Here is a 20296-nt window from a genome sequence, read left to right on the forward strand (position 1 = left end):
TCACTCTTTAAATCCTTACCTATGCCGGGCCAGCTCCATCCCTGCCGGCAGCTGCCGTGGTGGGTGATGCTTCCAGAGACCTTCAGGTTCTCTGTGTCCTTGAGGTGGGTGCTCGACCTCCTGGGTGGGACGTGGATGCTGCCCAGTTTCCAGGTACCTCTGGCTGTGGGATCCCACGGACAGCACAGGATGGGGCCCCCCCGGCTCCCTTAGGCTCTGCGGAGGTTGGTGACACATACCGTGCCCCCAGGGGACAGCTGGATGGGTGGCTCTGCTGGTCACCACTCATCCCCTCATCCAGCACATCCCAGAGGTGTCTGGGCTGTCCGGCCCCTTGGCAGCTCTTGTTGGGGACCAGGATTTGAGGGATATGAGGACCTCCACTGTGAGAATGGGGTCTTTGGGGACCCAAGGCTTGAAGGACGCAAGCTATGGAGACCTCCACTCTGGAGACATGGGCTTGGGAGATCTGGGCTTCAGTGACCTCCACTCTGGGAAGTGGCATGGGCTGTGGGGACCTGTCCTTGATGGTCCTGCTGCCTTGGGACACGCTGCCCTGGGGACTCGGCCTTGAGGAGCTCCAGGGACTTTCCCCAGGGCCATCCAGCCCCAGACAGATCCTTTAGGTTAATATTTACACCACCTCCGAGCTCTCGACACCCCTTATCAAGGCTATCTGTGCCAGTAGCAGATAAGGAACCCTGGCTCTGCTCAGCAGGTGCCACCCTGCCGCTGCCAGAGGGACGGATCCTGCCCAGGGACAGCACCAGGCAAAGGCTCAGCCACCCATGTCCTGCCTGGGGCTCCCAGCAGACCACGAGCTACGCAGGTAATTTACGGTAATTAAACTATTTAATGGGGTGCAGTGGAGCATCACAGGGGCTGGAGCTGAGGGGGTCCCTGTGTCCCCTCGGGGCACACAGCCTGGCAGGGATGGGCACGGGGACCTTGCCAGGAGGGTTAAAAACAAGAGATTTGGGCTCTGTTCCCCAAATCAGAGGCTACAGAGCAGAAAAGGGGGGCAGGGGGCAGCAGGGCGGCTCCTGGGCCCAGGATGTCCCCAATTGCCATCACGTCCCCAAGCACACGTGCACCCCGACGCTCTCCATCGGCAGCTGAAAGGGGAAGAGGAACTGCGCCCTGTGGTCACCCCACGTCCCCCCAGCCAGCCCAGGGGGCCCCCACGTGTGTTCCCGGCCAGGAAGGTTCTGGTGTGCCGGCTGCCGGCGGATGCCGCACTGAGATGTCCCCGTGGTTGGTGGCCACCAGCCCTGGGAGGAAGCGCTGTGGTGGGAACTGGGACGAAGAAGGGGGACGGGGTGGAGGGGGTGTAAAAATAACACCCCTGAGAAAGGCGTCCTTGGCAGGGTGCATGCGTGGGGACCGCACGTGTCCCCATCTCAGCCGTGCGGAGACCCATAGAGCCTTCATCCATGGGGAGCGCCCATCCTTGACCCTTCTGGGCTGGGAGGCCACCAGAGAAGGCATCTGGGAGAAGGATGGATGACGCCAGAGCTTCACCCCCCACCCCCCTCACTGGTTGGGGACAATGTAGATGTTGTCATCATTGGGGTTCTGTGTGTTGGCGTAGATGGGCTGCTCCCCGGGCGCCACGTCCAGAAAATAGTCATCATCCACTGGGACCTGGGGACTGAGGGGACAGGGAGGTGGCACCCGTCATCCCATGCCCGGGAGATGGGGTGGATGGTGCCCCATGGGGGGCAAATGCCATGGGGTAGCTCTGGGGGCTTGGACGGTGGTGGGATGGGACAGCGTGGGATGACAAGCATGGGACAGTGCCACATGACACTGTGCAGCATGGGAGCGGATGGGATGGGGCGGGATGGGATGGCGTGGCATGGCGTGGCATGGCAGATGGGATGGGATGGGATAACACGGGATGGGATGTGAAGGGACAGGTTGGAATGGGATGGGATGGGATGGGATGGCATGGCATGGCATGGCATGGCATGGCATGACATGGCATGGCATGGCATGGCATGGCGTGGCGTGGAGGATAGGACGGGTTGGCATGGCATAGCATGGCAGATGGGATGGGATGGGATGTGAAGGGACAGGTTGGAATGGGATGGGATGGGATGGGATGGGATGGGATGGGATGGGATGGGATGGGATGGGATGGGATGGCATGGCATGGCATGGCATGGCATGGCGTGGCGTGGAGGATAGGATGGGTTGGCATGGCATGGCAGATGGGATGGGATAACACAGGATGGGATGTGAAGGGACAGGTTGGAATGGGATGGGATGGGATGGGATGGGATGGCATGGGATGGCATGGGATGGCATGGCATGGCATGGCATGGCATGGCATGGCATGGCATGGCATGGCGTGGCGTGGAAGATAGGACGGGTTGGCATGGCATGGCATGGCAGATGGGATGAGATGGGATAACACAGGATGGGATGTGAAGGGACAGGTTGGGATGGGATGGGATGGGATGGCATGGCATGGCATGGCATGGCATGGCACAGCACGGGATGACACGGCGCAGCACTGCAGGGGAAGGGATGGGACATGCCCCAAGCAGCCATTCCGCACCCCAGACCCTTACCTGTACCTCTCCTCCTGCCATGCCGGCGTCCAGCCCTGTGCAGCGGCCGGGGCAGCGCAGGGGCTCACGAAGACGTTCTCATAGTCTGGCGCGGCGGCAGCAGCAGCTTCAGAGGTGCCCATCTCAGAGCCGCGGCTGATGTAGCGAGTTTGCCCGTGGGCCATGGAGGGCTCGCGCTTCGCCCACCCCACGCCGGCCGTGGCCACTTTCCTGCGCCGGTAGCACAGCACGGCAGCCACCGCCAGCACCACGGCCACGCCGACGGCCGCCCCGGCCATGCCAGCCACCAGCCCCACGCCGTGCCAGCATTGCTGGGCATGGAAATCGGTGACGTTGAGGAAGACGCGGTGGTCCAAGCAGCAGTGGCACTGGAGCCGCGGGGCGCGGGCGCAGCGGGTCAGGATGCTGCCCACCGTGTCGCAGCGGCACGGCACAGCCAGGGAACGCAGGCTGGCATGGAAGGCGGAGGAGGGCACAGCAGCCAGCGGGTTGCCCTCCAACTGTAGGGATTGCAGAGCCGAGGTGTTGGCGAAGAAGCCATCGTGCAGCGCGTGCAGCTGGTTGTGCTGCAGCTGCAGCCGCCGCAGCCCCCGCGCGTGGCCCAGGAAGGCGGCGGGCAGCTCCCGCAGCCGGTTGTGAGACAGGTCCAGCTCCTCCAGCTCTGGTGCCACGCGGGACGAGGGGCTCAGGGCTTGGATGCCGTTCCGGCTCAGCAGCAGCCGTCTCTGCCGTTGGAAGATGCTCCAGTCCAGCTCGGTGCAGTGGTGGCTTCTGTTGGCCAAGTCCAGCTCGGCGGGCGCGTCGGCCGGCACCTCGAAGCAGGGGGACGAGGTTGCGGGGTGCAGCAGCAGCAGCAGCAGCAGCAGAGGGGACGCAGGGTGCCCCATGGCCCTTCTGCCCCACCGGGCACCTGGGTGGGCAATGGGGTGTCAGCAAGCTTGACCGAGCAGCCCCCCGATCCCGCCGAGCTGTGCCGCTTTCCCCTCTCCCAGTGCAAACCAGTGCCGCCCAGTGGGGCACCCAGCCTTCTCCCTCCCCCCCAGGGCAGGGCAGCACCTGGGGCAGCGGGGAGGTGGGTTTTCTGCCCCCCACCCTGTCCCCAGCACCCCGACTCGCCTGCGCTCCCGCTGCCCCTGCCTGGCACAGGCAGGGCTACAGGAAGAGGAACAGGCGGGTCCCAATGTCCCTTGTCACCCTGCCAGGGTGTAACCAGTCCTGGGGGGGGACAAAGGGGCAGCACCCCCTGCCTCAGCACCTGCCGAACCCCCCGAGCCCTCTCCTGGGGTGCCGCAGGAGAGGCATGCTGCCCATGTCTGTGTCCCCTGTCCCCATCGTGTCCCCTGTCCCTCCATGCCCACCTCCTCATGCCTGAGACCCCTTCGTGTCCATGTCCCCTCATGTCCATGGCCCTCCACGCCCACCCACCCCCTCCCCGTCCCCCCGTGTCCCCGCTGTCCCTGTTCCCCCCCTCGTGTCCATGTCCCCTCACGTCCCCTCACGTTCCCGTGTCCCCGTGGCCATGTCCGTCCCCTGCTGCCCGTGTCACCGCATTTCCACCCTCTCACATCCGTGTCCCGGTGTCCACTCTGTCCATGTCCACTCCCTCCCATCTGTGTCCCCCACTCCGTGTCCACCCATAGCGACTGTTTCCCCCGTCTCCGTGTCCTCCTCGTGCCTTTGTCCCTCTGTGTCCATCCCCTCATGTCCCTGTCCTGTGTCCCTGTCCCTCTGTGTCCCTTTCTCTCCTCTCGTGTCCCTGTTCCTCCTCTCCTGTCCCTGTCCATGTCCCTGTCCCTGTGTCCGTACCCATCCCTATCTGTCCCTCTGATGTCCATATCTACCCCCGTGTCCCTCTCGTGTCCCTGTCCTGTGTCCCTCCTCTTGTGTCCCTGTCCCCCTCTGTCTGTCTCCAGCTCCTTGTGGCCCTGTCTTCCTATCTCCATCCTCTCATATCCCTCCCCTCGTGTCCGTGCCCCATGTCCCTGTCCCCCTGTCCTGTCCCTCCTCTCATGTCCCTGTCCCCATCTATCCTCTCATGTCCCTGTCCCCATCTATCCCCTCATGTCCCTGTCCCCCTCTCGTGTCCATGTTGTGTCCTTGTCCCTCTGTGTCTCTTTCCCTTCTCTCATGTCCCTGTCCTCTGTCTCTCTTCTTGTCTCTGTGTCTGTGTCCCTCCTCTTGTGTCCCTGTCCCCCTGTGCCCATCTCTGTCCCCTCATGTCCTTGTCCTCCTACGTCCATCTTCTTGTGTCCGTGTCCCATGTCCCTGTCCCTCTGTGTCTGTGTCCTCCTCTCATGTCCCTTTCCTCTGTCCCTGTCCCTCCATGTCCATGTCCATGTTCTGTGTCCCTGTCCCCTCCCTCCTCTCATGTCCCTGTCCTGTCTCTCTTCTTGTCCCCGTGTCTGTGTCCCTCTGTGTCTGTGTCCTCCTCTCGTGTCCCTTTCCTCTGTCCCTGTCCCTCTGTGTCCATGTTCTGTGTCCCCGTGCCCCTGTCCCTCCTCTCGTGTCCCTGTCCCCCTCTCTGTGTCCATCCTCTTGTGTCCATGTCCTGTGTCTCTGTCCCTCTGTGTCCGTGTCCCTCCTCTCGTGTCCCTGTCCCCATCTATCCCCTCATGTCCCTGTCCTCCTATGTCCCTCCTCTTGTGTCCGTGTCCCATGTCCTTCTGTGTCCATGGCCCTCCTCTCGTGTCCCTGTCCCCCTGTGTCTGTGTCCTCCTCTCATATCCCTTTCCTCTGTCCCTATCCCTCTGTGTCCATGTTCTGTGTCCCTGTCCCTCTGTGTCTCTTCCCCTCCTCTCATGTCCCTGTCCTCTGTCTCTCTTCTTGTCCCCCTCTCTGTGTCCCCCCTCTCGTGCCCGTGTCCTGTCTCCCTGTCCCTCTGTGTCCCCGTAGCCCCCCCCCCCGCTCCGGGGCGGTCCCCACCGCCGCCATCGCCCGTTTAAGCGGCCGCGGGGGGGCGGGGGGCGGCGGTTTCAAGCTCCCCCGCGGCCGGGGCCGGGGCCGGGATGGCGGCGGGGGCGCGGGGCCGCGGCTGACAGCATGTACGGCAAGGGCAAGGGCTCCGCCGTGCCCTCGGACGGCCAGGCCCGCGAGAAGTGAGTGCGGGACGAGGGGCGCGGGAGGGGGGGGGCGGGCGGAACCCCGGCCCCGCCCCGCACCGGCCCCGCCGCGGGGGCACCGGGTGCGGCGGTGCGCCCCGGGCTGCGGGGGCTCCGGGAAACGGGGCATCCCCGGGGCACCGGGAGCCGCGGTGCCCCCCGGTCTGCAGGGGTACCGAGCACCGAGCGGCTCCCCCCGAGGGGCACCGGGAAACGGGGCATCCCCGGGGCACCGCAGCATCCCTGGGGCACCGGGAACCGAGATGCCCCCCGGTCTGCGGGGGCACCGGGGCATCCCTGGGGGACCAGGGCAGCGCCGGGGCGCCGGGAACCGGAGCATCCCTAGGGCACCGGGAACCCGATGCTGCGATGCCCCCCCGGTCTGCGGGGGCACCGGGAACCGAGCTGCTCCCCCGGGATGCCGGGAGCCGCGGTGCCTCCCTGGGCACCGGGGGGTGAGATGCGCTCCAGGTCCTTGGGGGCACCGGGAACCGGGGCGTCCCCGGGGCACCGGGAACCGAACTGCCCCCCTCCGGTCCGTGGGGGTACCGGGAACCGGAGCATCTCCGGGGCATCGAGAAACGAGATGTCCCCCGGGATACCGGGAGCCGTGATGCCCCCCGGTCTGCGGGGTCTCCGGGAACCAGAGCATTCCCCGTTCCGTGGGGATACTGGGAACCGGAGCATCCCCGGGGCACCGGGAGCCGAGATGTACCTCCAGCCCAGTGGAGCTACCGGGAACCGGGACACCGGCGGCCGTGGTCCCCCCTGGGTCTGTGGTACCTCGGGGGCACCGGGAGCTGTGGTCGCCAGGTCTGTGGGGGCACCGGGAACCATAGCATTCCCGGGGCACCGGGAACTGAGATGCCCCCAGGATACCGGGAGCTGCGATGCCCCCCCCGGGTCCACGGGGGCACCGGGAACCATGGCATTCCTGGTGCCCCGGGAACCGTGTTCCCCCGGTTCATGGCATCCTCTGGGGCACTGGGAATGGAGATGCCCCTCAGGACACCGGGACCAGCGGTGCCCCCCGGGCCCATGGCATCCCCGGGGCACCGGGAGCCAGGGTCCCCTGGCCCGTGTCCCCCCCCCGGCTGTCCCTGTCCCCGTGTCCCGGCGCTCGGGGGCACCTGCCGGAGCAGGGGCTGCACCCCACGAGGGCCCCCCAGGCCCAGGCTCCCCACGGGCCCCGTTCCCCGGTGACGAGGGTGATGGAGCCCCCCGGGAGGGGGTCCCCGGTGTCCCCAGGGGGTCCCTGGCCTGGTGACACCGGTGGGGGCACTCAGCCGTGGGCCGCATCACCCGTTCCGGTCTCACCCCACCGACGGGCTGTCACCGGTGGGACTGCGTGTCCCCCCATGTCTCTTGCAGGGAGGGGACATCGAATCCCCCTCCTCAATTTACTTAGTGGGGGCTCCATCCTGACACCCCCACACACATGTCACCCAGGGTCCCCCATTTCGGGGTGTCCCCCATTTCGGGGGCTGTCCCCGTGCTGCTCCAGCCCTGGGGATGCTGTCCCTGCTTGGGGGGGTCCCGGGGGGGGTCCTGCCTAACCCTGACCCCCCCGTGGCTGTCCCGGTCCCCGCAGGCTGGCACTGTACGTCTACGAGTACCTGCTGCACGTGGGGGCCCAAAAATCAGCGCAGACCTTTCTCTCAGAGGTAAGAAGGAGGGGGGCAGCACCTCCTGAACCCCCTCATCCCATGGTTGGGGGGGACCTGGAACACCCCCCCCCCCCCGAGCCCATCCTTGGGGTGTCAGGCCTGGTGAGGCACTGCCTGACCCCCCCTCGTTCCTCTCCACAGATCCGATGGGAGAAGAACATCACGCTGGGCGAGCCCCCCGGCTTCCTGCACTCCTGGTGGTGGTGAGTTGGGGGGGGGGGAAAAGGGGGGGCTGCTGCCCCCCATGGCAGTGGCAGTGGGGCTGGGGGCTGCCCCCCCCTCCCTGCATCACCTTGTACCCCACAAACCTGCTGCTCGGCTTTCCCAGCAGTGATTTTGGGGGGAGGGCAACTTCCCATCTCAGCAGCGATTTGGGGGGGGGGGCATGACTTCCCATCCCAGCAGCAATTTTGTGGGGGGCCCTGACTTCCCATCCCAGCAGCGATTTTAGGGGGCCCCTGACTTTCCATCCCAGCAGCGATTCTGGGGGGGGGGTTGGGGTGCAACTTCCCATCCCAGCCCCCGGGGGGCCCCCCCTGACTTCCTATCCCAGCCCCCCGCCCGGCCCCTCCAGATGGATCCAATTTGGCACTGAGCGTGGGGCAGGGAGGGGGGGTCCCAGCGCAGGGCTGGACCTGCTGCACCCGAGGGGGGGCCCAGCGCAGCACCCCGGGGGGGGGATGGGGATGTTGGGGGGCTGCTGTGGTGCTGGGGGTCCCGCTGTGCTGGGGGGGGGGGGTGCTTAGCAGGGTGCAGGATGCGTCCGTGAAGTGCTGGGCGCCGCGATGCCGCCGCATCGAGCCATTTCCAATAAACGATTTGTTCATAATTTATGGGGGGGGGGAGGTACAGTAGGAAAGGGGGGGGCATCACCTTCCAGGCCTTTAACCCTCCCGCTGCCGGACCCTCAAAACCCAGGGGGCACCCAGGAACAGGGCGGGGGGGGGGGGAACATCAGCTCCGACCCTTCTGCCTCCCTGTGTCGCCCCCAGCCCCAGGTTGGGGGGGGGCGGGTAGCCGGACCCCCCCATCCCACCCCGGGATGCTGATGTAAAGTCCCAGGAATTTGGGCTCAGGCCGTAGCGACCGTTTCCAGGGAAAACAGGCAGCAGCGCTGGAGCTGGGAGGCCCCCGCCGTGCTGGGGAGGGGGGCTCAGCACCAGCACTGCGAGGGGGGGCTCAGCACCACCCCTGGGCCCCCCCACCCGTGACACGAGCGCAGCCCGGCTCAGCCGGCGGTGGGGATGTGATGCAGGGCACAGTAGGTGACGGTGGTTTGCGGGGCATGGAGGGCACATCCTGGGGGGGTCCTGACCCTCTGTCGTCCCCCTCCCCGCTCCATCTCCAGCGTCTTCTGGGATCTGTACTGTGCTGCTCCGGACCGCCGGGAAACCTGTGAGCACTCCAGCGAGGCCAAAGCCTTCCATGACTACGTGAGTACCATCCTCGGGGGGGGCTCAGAACACCAACACCCCTCCACGCTGCCCACCCGGGTCCCCTCCACACTGCCCCTCCACCGGTGAGACCTCTGCACTGAGGATTCTGGCATTCCAGGGGTTAACGCTGCTCTGCCAGCCTCGCCAGCAGCCTGACCTATTTTGCAGGGCGACGTGGGGGGGGTAAATCCCTGGGGGCCTGGCTCAGCCCCCCCCCACCCAGAGAACCCCCCCATCGCCCCACTGTGCCCGTCACCCGCTGTGCACCCTGTGGGGAACAGGGACCCCCAAATCCAGACCCATCCTGGTGCGGGCAAAGCGAAGCCTCTTGCATCCCAACCAGGGGCAGCCCAGCAGGGTTGGGGCCCCCCCGCCTCGCCCAGTGCCTCCCAGGGTGGGGGCACCACGGTCCTGGGGTTCCGTGGGACACCTGCGCCTCTGGCAGCTGCGCTTGGTACCGTGCCGGCCTGCGGCGAGTTAATCATTGGCACAGAGTCAACAGCCCCGCTGCCTGCATGCCGTGTACCCGCGTGCCCGCTCCATGTGCCCACTGCATGTGCCCGCTCCGTGTGCCCCTGCGTGTGCCCGCTCTGTGTGCCTGTACCCACTGCATGTGCCCGCTCCGTGTGCCCCTGTGTGCCCACTCCGTGTGCCTGTACCCACTGCATGTTCCCGATCCGTGTGCCCCTGCGTGCCTGCTCCGTGTGCCTGTACCCGCTGCATGTGCCCGTTCCGTGTGCCCCTGTGTGCCCACTCCGTGTGCCTGTACCCACTGCATGTGCCCGCTCCGTGTGCCCCTGCGTGCCTGCTCCGTGTGCCTGTGCCCATGTGTGCCCATTCCATGTCCCTGCTCCATGTGCCCGCTCCGGGTGCCCATGTATGCCCGCTCTATTACCTGTGCCCGCTCCGGGTGCCCATCCATGCCTTCTCCACGTGCCCATCTGTGCCCTCTGCCTATTCCATGTGTGCCTGTGCCGTGTGCCCACTCCAGATGGGAGTGCCGTGGGCAGGCAGGGGGTCCTGGCGTGCTGGGAACCTGCTGGGGGGGCTCTGGGGGCACCGTGCCCTGGTGCCAGGGCTGCAGGATGCTGTGGGATCCCTGGTGCTGCAGGATGTGGGATGCAGGATGCTGTGGGATCCGCAGCACCGAGGGCTGTGGGATGCCGTGGCACGCGGGATGCTGTGGGATCCACGGTGCTGTGGCGTGCTGAGCACCACGGGGTGCGGGAGGCCCGGGGATGCAGGCAGCTGTGCGGCACGTGGTGCTGTGCGGGATGCAGGATGCCGAGGGCTCCGTGATGCCATGGATGCAGGATGATGTGGGGGACACGGTGCTGTGAGCGATGCTGTGGGTTGTGCGGTGCTGGGGAGCGCAGGATGCTGCAGTTCCCGTGGTGCTGTGGATACAGGATGCTATGGGGTACGTGGTGCTGGGTAGGATGCAGGATGCCGCGGGCTATATGGAAGCAGGACGCGGGGGGCACGCGGTGCCCCTACCCCTCTCCCCACCCCATTGGAGCAGGGTGGGAGCTGCTCCCCCTCTCCCTGGGTGCTCAGCACCCACTCAGTGCTGGGGGGTGACTGTGCTGCCCGTCACCGCGTTGGGGACAGCGGGTCACTACGTGTGCGCATGGACACACGTGTGCCTGTGCAGGACAGCGAGTCACCATGTGTGTGCGTGGACACGCGTGTGCCAGCGCTGGGAAATAGGGAGCTGCGGTGGTGGGGGCTGCAGCAGGGCCCCCCCCCCCCTTCACTGCCCCCCCGGCGTGCACAGAGCTGATTTCCATGCTGGAATTAATGAGGCTGCGATGCGGGGACGCCGGGGACACGGGTCAGGCCGCGTTGCCATGGCAGAGCTGCCTGGCAGGCAGAGCTGGGGCGCGGGGGGACGCTCGGGGGGAGCCCCCATGCTGTGCCCCACCGTGGCCCCATCCTGCTGCCCAGCGGCTGCTCTGGCCAAACTGGAATCCACTGGGTGAACTGGGGCTCCCCTTGCCCTCGCCGTGTGTGTGGCTGCCCCCCCAAGGCACATGGGGAACCCCCCAAGATGAGCATCCCAGGGACCGTGACCCTGCATCACCCCAGGGAGGACGGCACAGAGAAGGACAGGGGCAGCAGCCCCCCCCAGCAGTGGGGCTGGGGTCCCCCCAGGGCACAGGGGTGTGGGGAGCCCCCCGCCTGCACCCCCCGTGTCTGCCAGCCCCCCCATCTTCTCCATCCTGACCTTGAGCCTCCAGAAGGAGCCAAACTCCCCAACCTGTTGCCATGGCAACTCTGCTTTGCATCACTGCGGGATGGGGGGGCGCAATTCGGTCCCCACTTTGGGGGGGGGCACAGCATGGTCCCCATCCTGGGGCTGGAGCTGAGGGGCAGCGGAGTCGGGGGTCTATCGCTGTGCCTGCGCCGTGGGGCAGGAGCTGAAGGGGAGCCCAGGGGGGACAGGGCTCATGCCCCCCCCAGGCAAAGGCTGCCCTGCACCCCCCCCCGGGGCTGAATGGGCCCCACAGGCATGGGGGGACGCTGCTGCCATCCCACCCTGGCACCCCTGGGCAAGGGGGACCCTGTGCCGTGGAGGAGGGGGTGGGCACCATGGGGGCTCCAGGATAGGTCTGTGATGAGCGTGGGCTCTGTGGTGGGACCATGGTGAGCTCCATGATGGTTTCATGATAGTTCCATGATGACTCCGTGATGGGCTGTGTGGTGGGACTGTGGTAGAACCATGGTGGGCTCCATGGGCTCTGTGATGGCTCCAGGATGAGACCACAGTGGGACCACAAGTGGGCTCTGATGTGCTTCATGGTGCCTTCAGGATGAGACCATGGTGGGACCACAAGTGGGCTCTGATGTGCTCCATGGTGGCTCCAGGATGGGACCATGGTGGGACCACAAGTGGGCTCTGATGTGCTCAATGGTGGCTCCAGGATGGGACCACGGGCTCCCTACTGTTGACACCAACCCTGTGCCCCCTCACCCCAACCCCTCGAGGTCTCCTCACCCCAGGAGCTCTGACCCCGGGCTCAGGCATGAATGAAGGAGGGTGCTGGGGGGGTGATTTGGAGGCGGGGGGCTGTGCCTGCCGCCCCCAGTCCCCCCAGTCCCTGCTGGTGTTGGCGGCACAGGCTCCCATGGTCTCGCTGGGGCCGTATCCTGCAGCATAAATGGGGCTGGGGGGCATAAATGGGGCTGGGGGCTTGGGATCTGCTCCCCTGGATTCCAGCGTGGGGCAGAGACCCCCCGACCGGGGGCTCCTGGGCACCCGCTGTCACCCGCTGTCACCCGTGGCCCATGTAGTGATGTGAGACATGTGCCAAGCGTGACCTGTGCGCTGGCATGTCCTGTGTCCCACACATGACCCGTGTGCCGGGGTGTCCGTGCACGGTGACCCGTGTCCCAGGTGGCACTCATGGGCTGGTGTGACCCGTGTCCCACCTGGGACCGGTGTGCTGGTGTGACCCATGTCCCACAAGTGACCCGTCTCCCATGCGTGACCCGTGTCCCATCGGGACCCCCCAGGGTCTCGCTCTGCCCATCTCCCCTCCGGCCGCACCCACGGGTGCCGCGTCCCCCCCGCTGGGCGATGCCCCCCCCGCAGCCATCCACCCTCCCTGCGGGGGGCGGCGCGGGGCCCCCCCTTCTCCTCCTCCCCTACAAATTGAAACCAGTTGTGGCGAGGGGCCGAGCCGGAAAGCCGGCGCATTCCTTTCCCTAACAGCTCCCCTCGGACGGGGCTGCGGGCGAGCGGGGCTGGGGGCCCCTGCCCACCCCCCCGGGTCCCCCCAGCACTGGCTGCAGCCCCCCACTGCCCCCAGTTTGGGTGGGAGAGGTGTGTGCTGGTTCTCCCCGTGCTACCCTCTTGCTCGCGCGGACGACATCCCGGTGGATGCTGGGTGGGGGTTCAGGGTGGGGGCAGCGGGGACACCCCGAGGGCGAGGGTCGACCAGCCCCGTGCCCCCCAACACAGGGGTCCCAATCACTCCCAGTTTGGCCGGGAGACTCTCAAGCTGGTTCTCCCCGCGCTGCCCTCTTGCTCGCACGGGCGACGGTCCCGTGGGTGCTGGGTGGGGATGTGGGGACACCGTGAGAACGAGGGTCACCCAGCCCGGTCCCCCCCAAGATGGGGGTCCCAGTGCCCCCGGTGCCACGCACAGCTGTCCCAGGGACGGGGCCTATCCGGATGGGTGCTGGGTGCCCCGGTGCTGAGCTCCTCTCTCCCCACAGAGCGCAGCGGCGGCGCCCAGCCCGGTGATGGGGACCCTGCCCCCTGGCGAGGGCATCCCGGGGGGGCCCATGCCCCCCGCCTTCTTCCAGGTACGGCCACGGGGGGGGCTCGGGGGCAGCTGCGGGTGCTGGTGCACGTGGGGAGGTGTGAGCACGCGTGTGAGTGAGCGAGCGTCAGATGTGTGGGTGTGTGAGCACGCATGTGTGAGTGTGCATGTGTGCATGCGTGTGCACGTGTGAGTGAGCATGCAAGTGTGTGAGCGCGTGTGTGCGCACGCGTGTGGATGAGAACAGAAGATTGTGGGCCTGCGTATGTGGGTGTGCACACATGGGTGAGCGTGCAAGTGTGTGAGCACCCGGATGTGGGCGTGCATCCATGAGCTATCTTGTGTGTGTGAGCATCCGTGTGTACGTGCATGTGGGTGGTTGAGCGTGCAAGTGCGCGAGCTTGCGTGTGCATCCGTGCATGAGGGTGAGTATGCGTGAGTATGTGTGTGTGTGCATCCGTGCATGTGTGATCCTGCGTGTGTGTGTGTATCCATGCATGTGAGTGAGCGTGCAAGTGGGTGAGGATGCGCATGTATGTGGTTGAGAACACAAGCGGGTGAGCGTGCACGTGTGTGCGTGCATGTGGGCGAGCGTGCAAGTGCGGGAGCATGCATGTAAGTGCACGGGCATGTGTGTGCGTGCCGCGAGCACGGCTGTGAGCGTGCACGCGTGTCCTCGCAGCGCTCCCTGTGTGCATCTCAGCCGTGTGCGTGCGGTGCCGGTGTGTGCACAGTGGGCTCGGGGTGGGGTGTGGGTGCAAATGTGCACACACACACACGTGTGCCCGCCAAGGCCTCAGCGCACCCCGCTGGGGACCCCCCCGTGCCCCCCACGCTGCCCTTAGCGTGTGCACACGCCTGTGCCCCACGTGTGCGTGTGTGCAGCCGGGGGGGTTACACGAGCAGGGCTCCCCCCTCCCCAGCGCAGCCAGGACCCCCTGCCCCACCCTGCCCCGAGCCCCCCTGCCACCCCCTTCCCCGGGGTCCCCCCTCTCCCCGGGGTCCCCCCCCCACCAGCGCCCCATAACGGTGTTTTATTTCTCTTGAAGGGACCCGCGGGCTCTCAGCCATCGCCCCACGCCCAACCTCCGCCCCACAACCCCGCTGCCCCCATGCTGGGGCCCCACAGCCAGGTAAGGCTGGGCGCAGCCCCCCCGGCTCGCAGGAGACCCCCACCACCCCCCCCCGCCCCCCCCCTCAGCTCCCCCCCAGGGTGACCGCAGCCCCCCTTACCCCCCCCACACTGACCCCCCATCCCCATCTCTTGCAGCCCTTCATGTCCCCCCGTTATCCCGGCGGTCCGCGGCCCCCGCTCCGGATGCCGAACCAGGTGAGGTGGTTGCGGATGGGCCCCCCCAGACCCCTGTGGGTGGGGGTCTCGTGTGTGTGTGTCCCCCCCCGTCCCTGACCCACTGTCATCCCTCCCCCCAACTCCGCAGCCTCCCGTGGGGGTGCCGGGCTCACAGCCGCTGCTGCCCAACGCCATGGACGCGGCGCGGTCGCAGGGTGAGTGGGGGTCCCTGGGTCCCCCCTGTGTCCCCCCCAGCTCTCCCCAAGGTGGGGGCTGCGGGGACTGACACCCCCGTTCCCCCTCCCTTTGCGCAGGGCACCCCGGCATGGGGGGGGCGATGCAGCGCATGAACCCCCCGCGAGGCATGGCCGGCCTGGGGGGGCAGGTGAGGGGAACGGGGGGACGGGGGGACGGGGATACGGGGATGGGGACAGGGATACAGGGATGAGGATACAGGGATGGGGACTGAGATAGGGACAGGGATACGGGGATACAGGGATGGGGATACAGGGATGGGGATACAGGGATAGGGACCTGGATACGGCGATGGGGATACAGGGATGGGGACACAGGGATACGGGGATGGGAACAGGGATACGGAGATGGGGACAGGGATACGGGGATGGGGACAGGATACAGGAATGGCGACAGGGATAGGGACAGGGATATGGGGATGGGGACAGGGATATGGGGATGAGGACGGGGATACGGGGATGGGGACAGGATACAGGAATGGCGACAGGGATAGGGACAGGGATATGGGGATGGGGACAGGGATATGGGGATGAAGACGGGGATACGGGGATGGGGATACAGGGATGGGGACAGAGATAGGGACAGGGATACAGGGATGGGGACAGGGATGGGGATGGGGATACAGGGATGGGGACAGAGATAGGAACAGGGATACGGGGATGAGGACAGGGATATGGGGATGAGGACGGGGATACGGGGATGGGGATACAGGGATAGGGACAGGGATACGGGATTGGGGACAGGGATACAGGGATGGGGACAGGGATACAGGGTTGGGGATACAGGGATGGGGACAGGGATACAGGGATGATGATGGGGATACAGGGATGGGGACAGAGATACGGGAATGGGGATGGGGGTGCAGGGATGGGGACAGGGATACAGGGATGGGGATGAGAATACAGGGATGGGGACAGGGATACGGGATTGGGGACAGGGATACAGGGATGGGGACGAGGATACAGGGATGGCGACAGGGATAGGGACAGGGATATGGGGATGAGGACAGGGATATGGGGATGAGGACGGGGATACGGGGATGGGGATACAGGGATACGGGGATGGGAACAGGGATACGGGGATGGGGACAGGGATACGGGGATGGGGACAGGATACAGGAATGGCGACAGGGATAGGGACAGGGATATGGGGATGGGGACAGGGATACGGGGATGGGGACAGGGATGGGGATGGGGATACAGGGATGGGGACAGAGATAGGGACAGGGATACAGGGATGGGGACAGGGATGGGGATGGGGATACAGGGATGGGGACAGAGATAGGAACAGGGATACGGGGATGAGGACAGGGATATGGGGATGAGGACGGGGATACGGGGATGGGGATACAGGGATAGGGACAGGGATACGGGATTGGGGACAGGGATACAGGGATGGGGACAGGGATACAGGGTTGGAGATACAGGGATGGGGACAGGGATACAGGGATGATGATGGGGATACAGGGATGGGGACAGAGATACGGGAATGGGGATGGGGGTGCAGGGATGGGGACAGGGATACAGGGATGGGGACGAGGATACAGGGATGGGGACAGGATGCAGGCATAGGGACGAGGGTGTAGGGATGGGGTTGGGGATACAGGGACACAAGGATACAGGAGTGGGGACAGGGATACAGGGATGGAGACAGGGATGGGTTTGGGGTCAGGGATGTGGGATGAGGATGAGAATGGTCTTGGGGCCCGGGGTGCAGGAGTGAGGATGGGAATGGGGTCAGGGATACAGGGATGGGCTGGGTTTGGGGTCAGGAATGTGGGGCTGGGGTTTCAGACAAGGGTAGAGGGATGGGAAGGGGATTTGGGGTCAGGAATGGGGGGACGGGGATGTCCCTGCTGCCCCCGCTCTCCCCGCAGGCCTACGGCAGTGGGATGCGCCCCCCCCCCAGCTCGCTGGCCGGCCCAGGTCTGCCCACCATGAACATGTAAGACATCCGACCCCCCCTCTGTGCCCCCCCTCCCCGGAGCTGGGGGCCAGGGACCCACAGGACCCCCCCCTCACCCCTCCCTGTTGCCTTCCAGGGGTCCCGGCGGCCGCGGGCCGTGGCCAAACCCCAACGCCAACGCCGTAAGTTGTGGGGGGATCCTTTGGGGGGATTCCTTGGGGATCCGGGGGGAGGAACTGAGATACTGGGGGGGAGAAATGGGGGATACCTGGGGGGGTTGTGGGGCCACGGGGAGTGATTAGTGGAACAGAGATGGGGGGATTGGAATGAGCTGCCCCCATGCTGAGCCCCCTCTCGTGTGTGTCCCCCCCAGATCGCCTACTCCTCCTCGTCCCCCGGCAACTACGTGGTGAGTATTGGGGTGCGCTGGGGGGGCCGCAGGCAGCCTCGCTGTGCCCCCCCCGACCCCACCTCCCTCCTGTCCCCCCCAGGGCCCTCCCGGGGGCGGCGGCCCCCCCGGCACCCCCATCCTGCCCAGCCCCGGAGGTGAGTGTCCGCGGGAGGTGGGGGGGAAATGGGGGTGAGAGGTGGGGAGGGAGGGGGAATTTGGGGGGCTGTGCTCACCCCCGCCCCCTCCCCGGGGTGTGTGTCCCCCCCTTCCAGACTCCACCAACTCCAGTGAGAATATGTACACCATGATGAACCCCATGGGACCCGCCGGGAACCGACCCAGCGTGAGGGACGGGGGGGACGGGACAAAGCTGGGGTGACAGGGATGGGGGGGGCTGGGAAAACAGGGATGGAGGGGATGGGATGGGATGGGATGGGATGGGATGGGATAGGGGGGCTGGGGAAACAGGGATGGGGGGATTGGGATGGGATGGGTTGATGGGGGTGATTAGTGGAACAGAGATGGGGGGTTTGGAATGAGGAGACGGAGTGATTTTGGGGGACAAAGATAGGAAGGACAGAGATGGGGGAACGAGGATAGAGGTGGGGGGATGGCAGGGATGGGGGACAAGGATAGGGATGGGGGGACGAGGATGGGGGGACAGGGACAAGGATGGGGATGAGGCTGGGGATGGGGGAAGGCAGGGGTGGGGACTTGGGGATGAAGGTGGGGGACGGGGATGGGGGTGGAAATGGGGGGGACAGAGATGGGGGAGCGGGGATGGGGGGGTGAGGACAGGGGCGCGGGGAGGAAGGGATGGGAAGGGACAGAAAGGGACGGGAGGAGGGTGGCAAGGACAGGGAAATAGGGATGGGAGAGACGGGGATGGGGAGGACAGGGATGGGGGGGTCCCACAGTGCTCACCCCCCCCTTCCTTCCAGTTCCCGATGGGGCCGGGCCCCGAGGGTCCCATGGGGGCCATGAGCGCCATGGAGCCGCATCACATGAACGGATCCTTAGGTGGGTGTCGTGTCCCCCCCGGGACGTGCCGGTGTCCCCGGTGTCCCCAGCCCCACATCCTGCACCGTCAGCTCCGTCTGCGGGCGGGGGGACTGGGGGTGGCGGGGGACACGCACACGGATTTGGGGGGCACTGACCACCCGCTGTCATCCCTGCAGGCTCCGGGGATATGGACGGGCTGCCAAAGGTGAGGGGGGGCTGAGCCCCCATCTGCTGGGACCCCCCAGGCACTGGGACCACCCATCTCATACTGGGACCCCAGTTATTGCCCCCCAGTGGACTGGGACACCCCCCCCAGTGCAATGGGACCACCCCCCAGTGTACTGAGATCCCAGTGTTGCCCCCTCCATGCACTGGGTTACCCCCCAGTGTACTGGGATTCCCCCCACCAAGTACTGGGACCCCATTTATTGCCCCCCCCCCCCATGCACTGGGATCCCCGCGCAATGTTGTGGGGTTCCCTCCCTATATGCACTGGGACACCATTTATTGCCCCCTCTTGTACTGGGATGCCCCTCTTCATGTACTGGGACTCCATTTATTGCCCCCCCCCATACACTGGGATCTCCCCCCACCATGTACTGGGACCCCATTTATTGCCCTTCCACGTACTGGGACCCCCTTTATTACCCCCCCACCGGCTCCCCATGCACTGGGATCTCCCCCCTCTGGACAGTGACCCCTTTTATCACCCCCCTCCATTCCTCGGGGACCCCCCCCACGCACACTGGGATCCATTCTCCCCCCCCCTAACCTTTTCCCTCTCCAGAGCTCCCCCAGTAACCTGGGGGCGCTGAGCAACCCCCCCGGCACCCCGCGGGACGACGCCGAGCTGAGCAGCAACTTCTTAAACCCCTTCCAAAGCGACAGCGTAAGGGACCCCCGGGGGAAGGGGCGAGGGTGGGGGGCGCGGGGGGGGTGCGGCAGCTGAGGACGGGGCTGGGGGGACCCCAAAATCCCCGTGGGGGTGAACAACTCCCCACTCCAATGGCAGCGGGTGGCGTGAGGGGGGCGATGGGGGGGGGATGCAGTGCGTGTACCCCCCCACTGTGCTGACACCCCCCCATCTCCGCTCTCCCCAGTACTCGCCCAGTATGACCATGAGCGTGTGAGGCCGCCGACCGCCAGACGATAATTAATAATAATTACAGACCCCCCCCGCCCCCAGCTGCACCCCCCCAGCACGAAACAAACACAGAAAATGGGGAAACAAGGATAATAATTAGGAATAAGTCAGGCGACTTAATTACTGACACCCCCCCCCCCCAGGCCCAGGAAAGGGGACCCCCCCCCAGCACTGGAAGCCCCTTCTCAAATGCTGGGACTCCCCCCATCCAGTGCTGAGACCCCCCCCTTAAAGAGCTGGGACCCCCCCCAGCTCTGGAAACCCCTTCTCAAATGCTGTGACGCTCCCCCCCCACCTCCAGCACTGGGACCCCCCCTAAAGAGCTGGGACCCCCCCAGCACTGGAAACCCCTTCTCAAACGCTGGGACTCCCCCCCCCCCCATCCAGTGCTTGGACACCCCCTAAAAAGCTGGGACACCCCCTCCTCAAGTGCTGAGACCCCCCCCCCAGCACTGGAACCCCCTCCCACCAAGCGCTGCCCCCCCCTCCGGTGCTGCCCCCCCTCTCTGCCCAGGGGCAGGTGCTGGGGGTGTTCGGCGTCCCCTGGGGGGGCTGTTGGGGGGGGGGGGAATGGTTGCCCCCCCCGGGGTGGTTCCAGCCTCCCCCAGTCATGGGGAGGGGGATTTGGGGAGGGGGGGGTGGGTTAACAGCACTGTGCCCCCCCCAGTTCTCCCAGTACCCGCCCTGCTGGGCTCCTGCAGGGGGGGGGCCCATAGGGAACTCCCAGCCCGGGGGGGTACAACCAGCACAGCCCCCCCTGCACCCCAGGCTGTGCAAGACACCCCCCCTCTCCCCATGGAGCCCCCCCAAAACCCCCTCTAGGGCAGCCCCCCCGCCCCGTCTGCGTGCTCAGCCAGCACTGTGATCCCCGGCCCCCCCCGAGCGCCAGACCGGGGCCCCCCCTCCCACCCCCCCCCCCCTCCCAGGGACCACTTGTAAAACTTTAATATGAAGGAAGGGGTTTTGTGTGTGTTTTTTTCTGAATTTTTGGGTTTTTTCCCCCCTCTTTTATAACAGAAAGGACCTCAAATTCCCCCGCGCCCCCCCCCCTAAACTGCTGCCACCCCCCGGCCCCCCTTGTACAGCCCCGAGGTGGGGGGGCGGCCACCGTAGGCGTAGTCGTTCTGTGTAGGGACCCCCCCATTTTTAGCCCCCAGAGCCTTTAGAGCTCCCCCCTTGCTTATCAAAAGAAAACAGGGACCCCTCCCCCAAAGAAAAACAACAAAAAAATATAAGAACATACAAAAAAAAATGCAAAAAATA

General features: G+C 66.0%; 2 protein-coding genes across 5 annotated transcripts; one reads left to right on the top strand and one right to left on the bottom strand.

The window, feature by feature from the left end:
- Window positions 1-38: 38 nt before the first annotated feature.
- On the bottom strand, window positions 39-3926 carry LRRC25 (leucine rich repeat containing 25). Of its 2 annotated transcripts, none has more exons than XM_054050314.1 (2): window positions 2583-3926; window positions 39-1651 (listed from the first exon to the last, which is right to left on the bottom strand). In XM_054050314.1, exons 1-2 carry the CDS (start codon window positions 3461-3463, stop codon window positions 1534-1536), a joined length of 999 nt encoding a protein of 332 aa, XP_053906289.1. In that variant the 5' UTR covers window positions 3464-3926; the 3' UTR covers window positions 39-1533. The 2 variants fall into 2 exon arrangements, with proteins under 2 accessions (XP_053906289.1, XP_053906288.1); XM_054050313.1 differs by having other exon boundaries at window positions 42-1651; window positions 2577-3921.
- Window positions 3927-5522: 1596 nt separating this feature from the next.
- SSBP4 (single stranded DNA binding protein 4) lies at window positions 5523-19164 on the top strand. 3 transcript variants are annotated; one of them, XM_054050511.1, is made up of 18 exons: window positions 5523-5671; window positions 7266-7338; window positions 7483-7544; window positions 8690-8774; window positions 12999-13088; window positions 14095-14178; window positions 14316-14375; window positions 14485-14551; window positions 14651-14721; window positions 16468-16535; window positions 16633-16678; window positions 16870-16905; window positions 16988-17042; window positions 17160-17230; window positions 17829-17907; window positions 18066-18094; window positions 18677-18778; window positions 18990-19164. In XM_054050511.1, the coding sequence occupies exons 1-18, from the start codon at window positions 5616-5618 to the stop codon at window positions 19017-19019; spliced, it is 1164 nt and encodes a 387-aa protein (XP_053906486.1). In that variant the 5' UTR covers window positions 5523-5615; the 3' UTR covers window positions 19020-19164. The 3 variants fall into 3 exon arrangements, with proteins under 3 accessions (XP_053906486.1, XP_053906487.1, XP_053906488.1); XM_054050512.1 differs by having other exon boundaries at window positions 17160-17189; window positions 17857-17907; XM_054050513.1 differs by lacking the exon at window positions 14095-14178.
- Window positions 19165-20296: the final 1132 nt, after the last annotated feature.

The sequence above is a fragment of the Cuculus canorus genome, chromosome 27, assembly GCF_017976375.1.
Source record: "Cuculus canorus isolate bCucCan1 chromosome 27, bCucCan1.pri, whole genome shotgun sequence".
NCBI classification, from domain to species: Eukaryota; Metazoa; Chordata; class Aves; order Cuculiformes; family Cuculidae; genus Cuculus; species Cuculus canorus.

What these genes read in the sequence shown, in the direction of transcription:
- LRRC25 (XM_054050313.1), bottom strand. Translation starts at nt 3,463, where the DNA reads ATGGGGCACCCTGCGTCCCCTCTGCTGCTGCTGCTGCTGCTGCTGCAC. An exon ending in TGGCAGGAGGAGAGGTACAG is followed by an intron (nt 1,652 to 2,576) that starts GTAAGGGTCTGG and finishes CTGTCCCCTCAG; the next exon opens with TCCCCAGGTCCCAGTGGATG.
- SSBP4 (XM_054050511.1), top strand. Translation starts at nt 5,616, where the DNA reads ATGTACGGCAAGGGCAAGGGCTCCGCCGTGCCCTCGGACGGCCAGGCC. An exon ending in CGCAGACCTTTCTCTCAGAG is followed by an intron (nt 7,339 to 7,482) that starts GTAAGAAGGAGG and finishes TCCTCTCCACAG; the next exon opens with ATCCGATGGGAGAAGAACAT. An exon ending in ATATGGACGGGCTGCCAAAG is followed by an intron (nt 18,095 to 18,676) that starts GTGAGGGGGGGC and finishes TTCCCTCTCCAG; the next exon opens with AGCTCCCCCAGTAACCTGGG.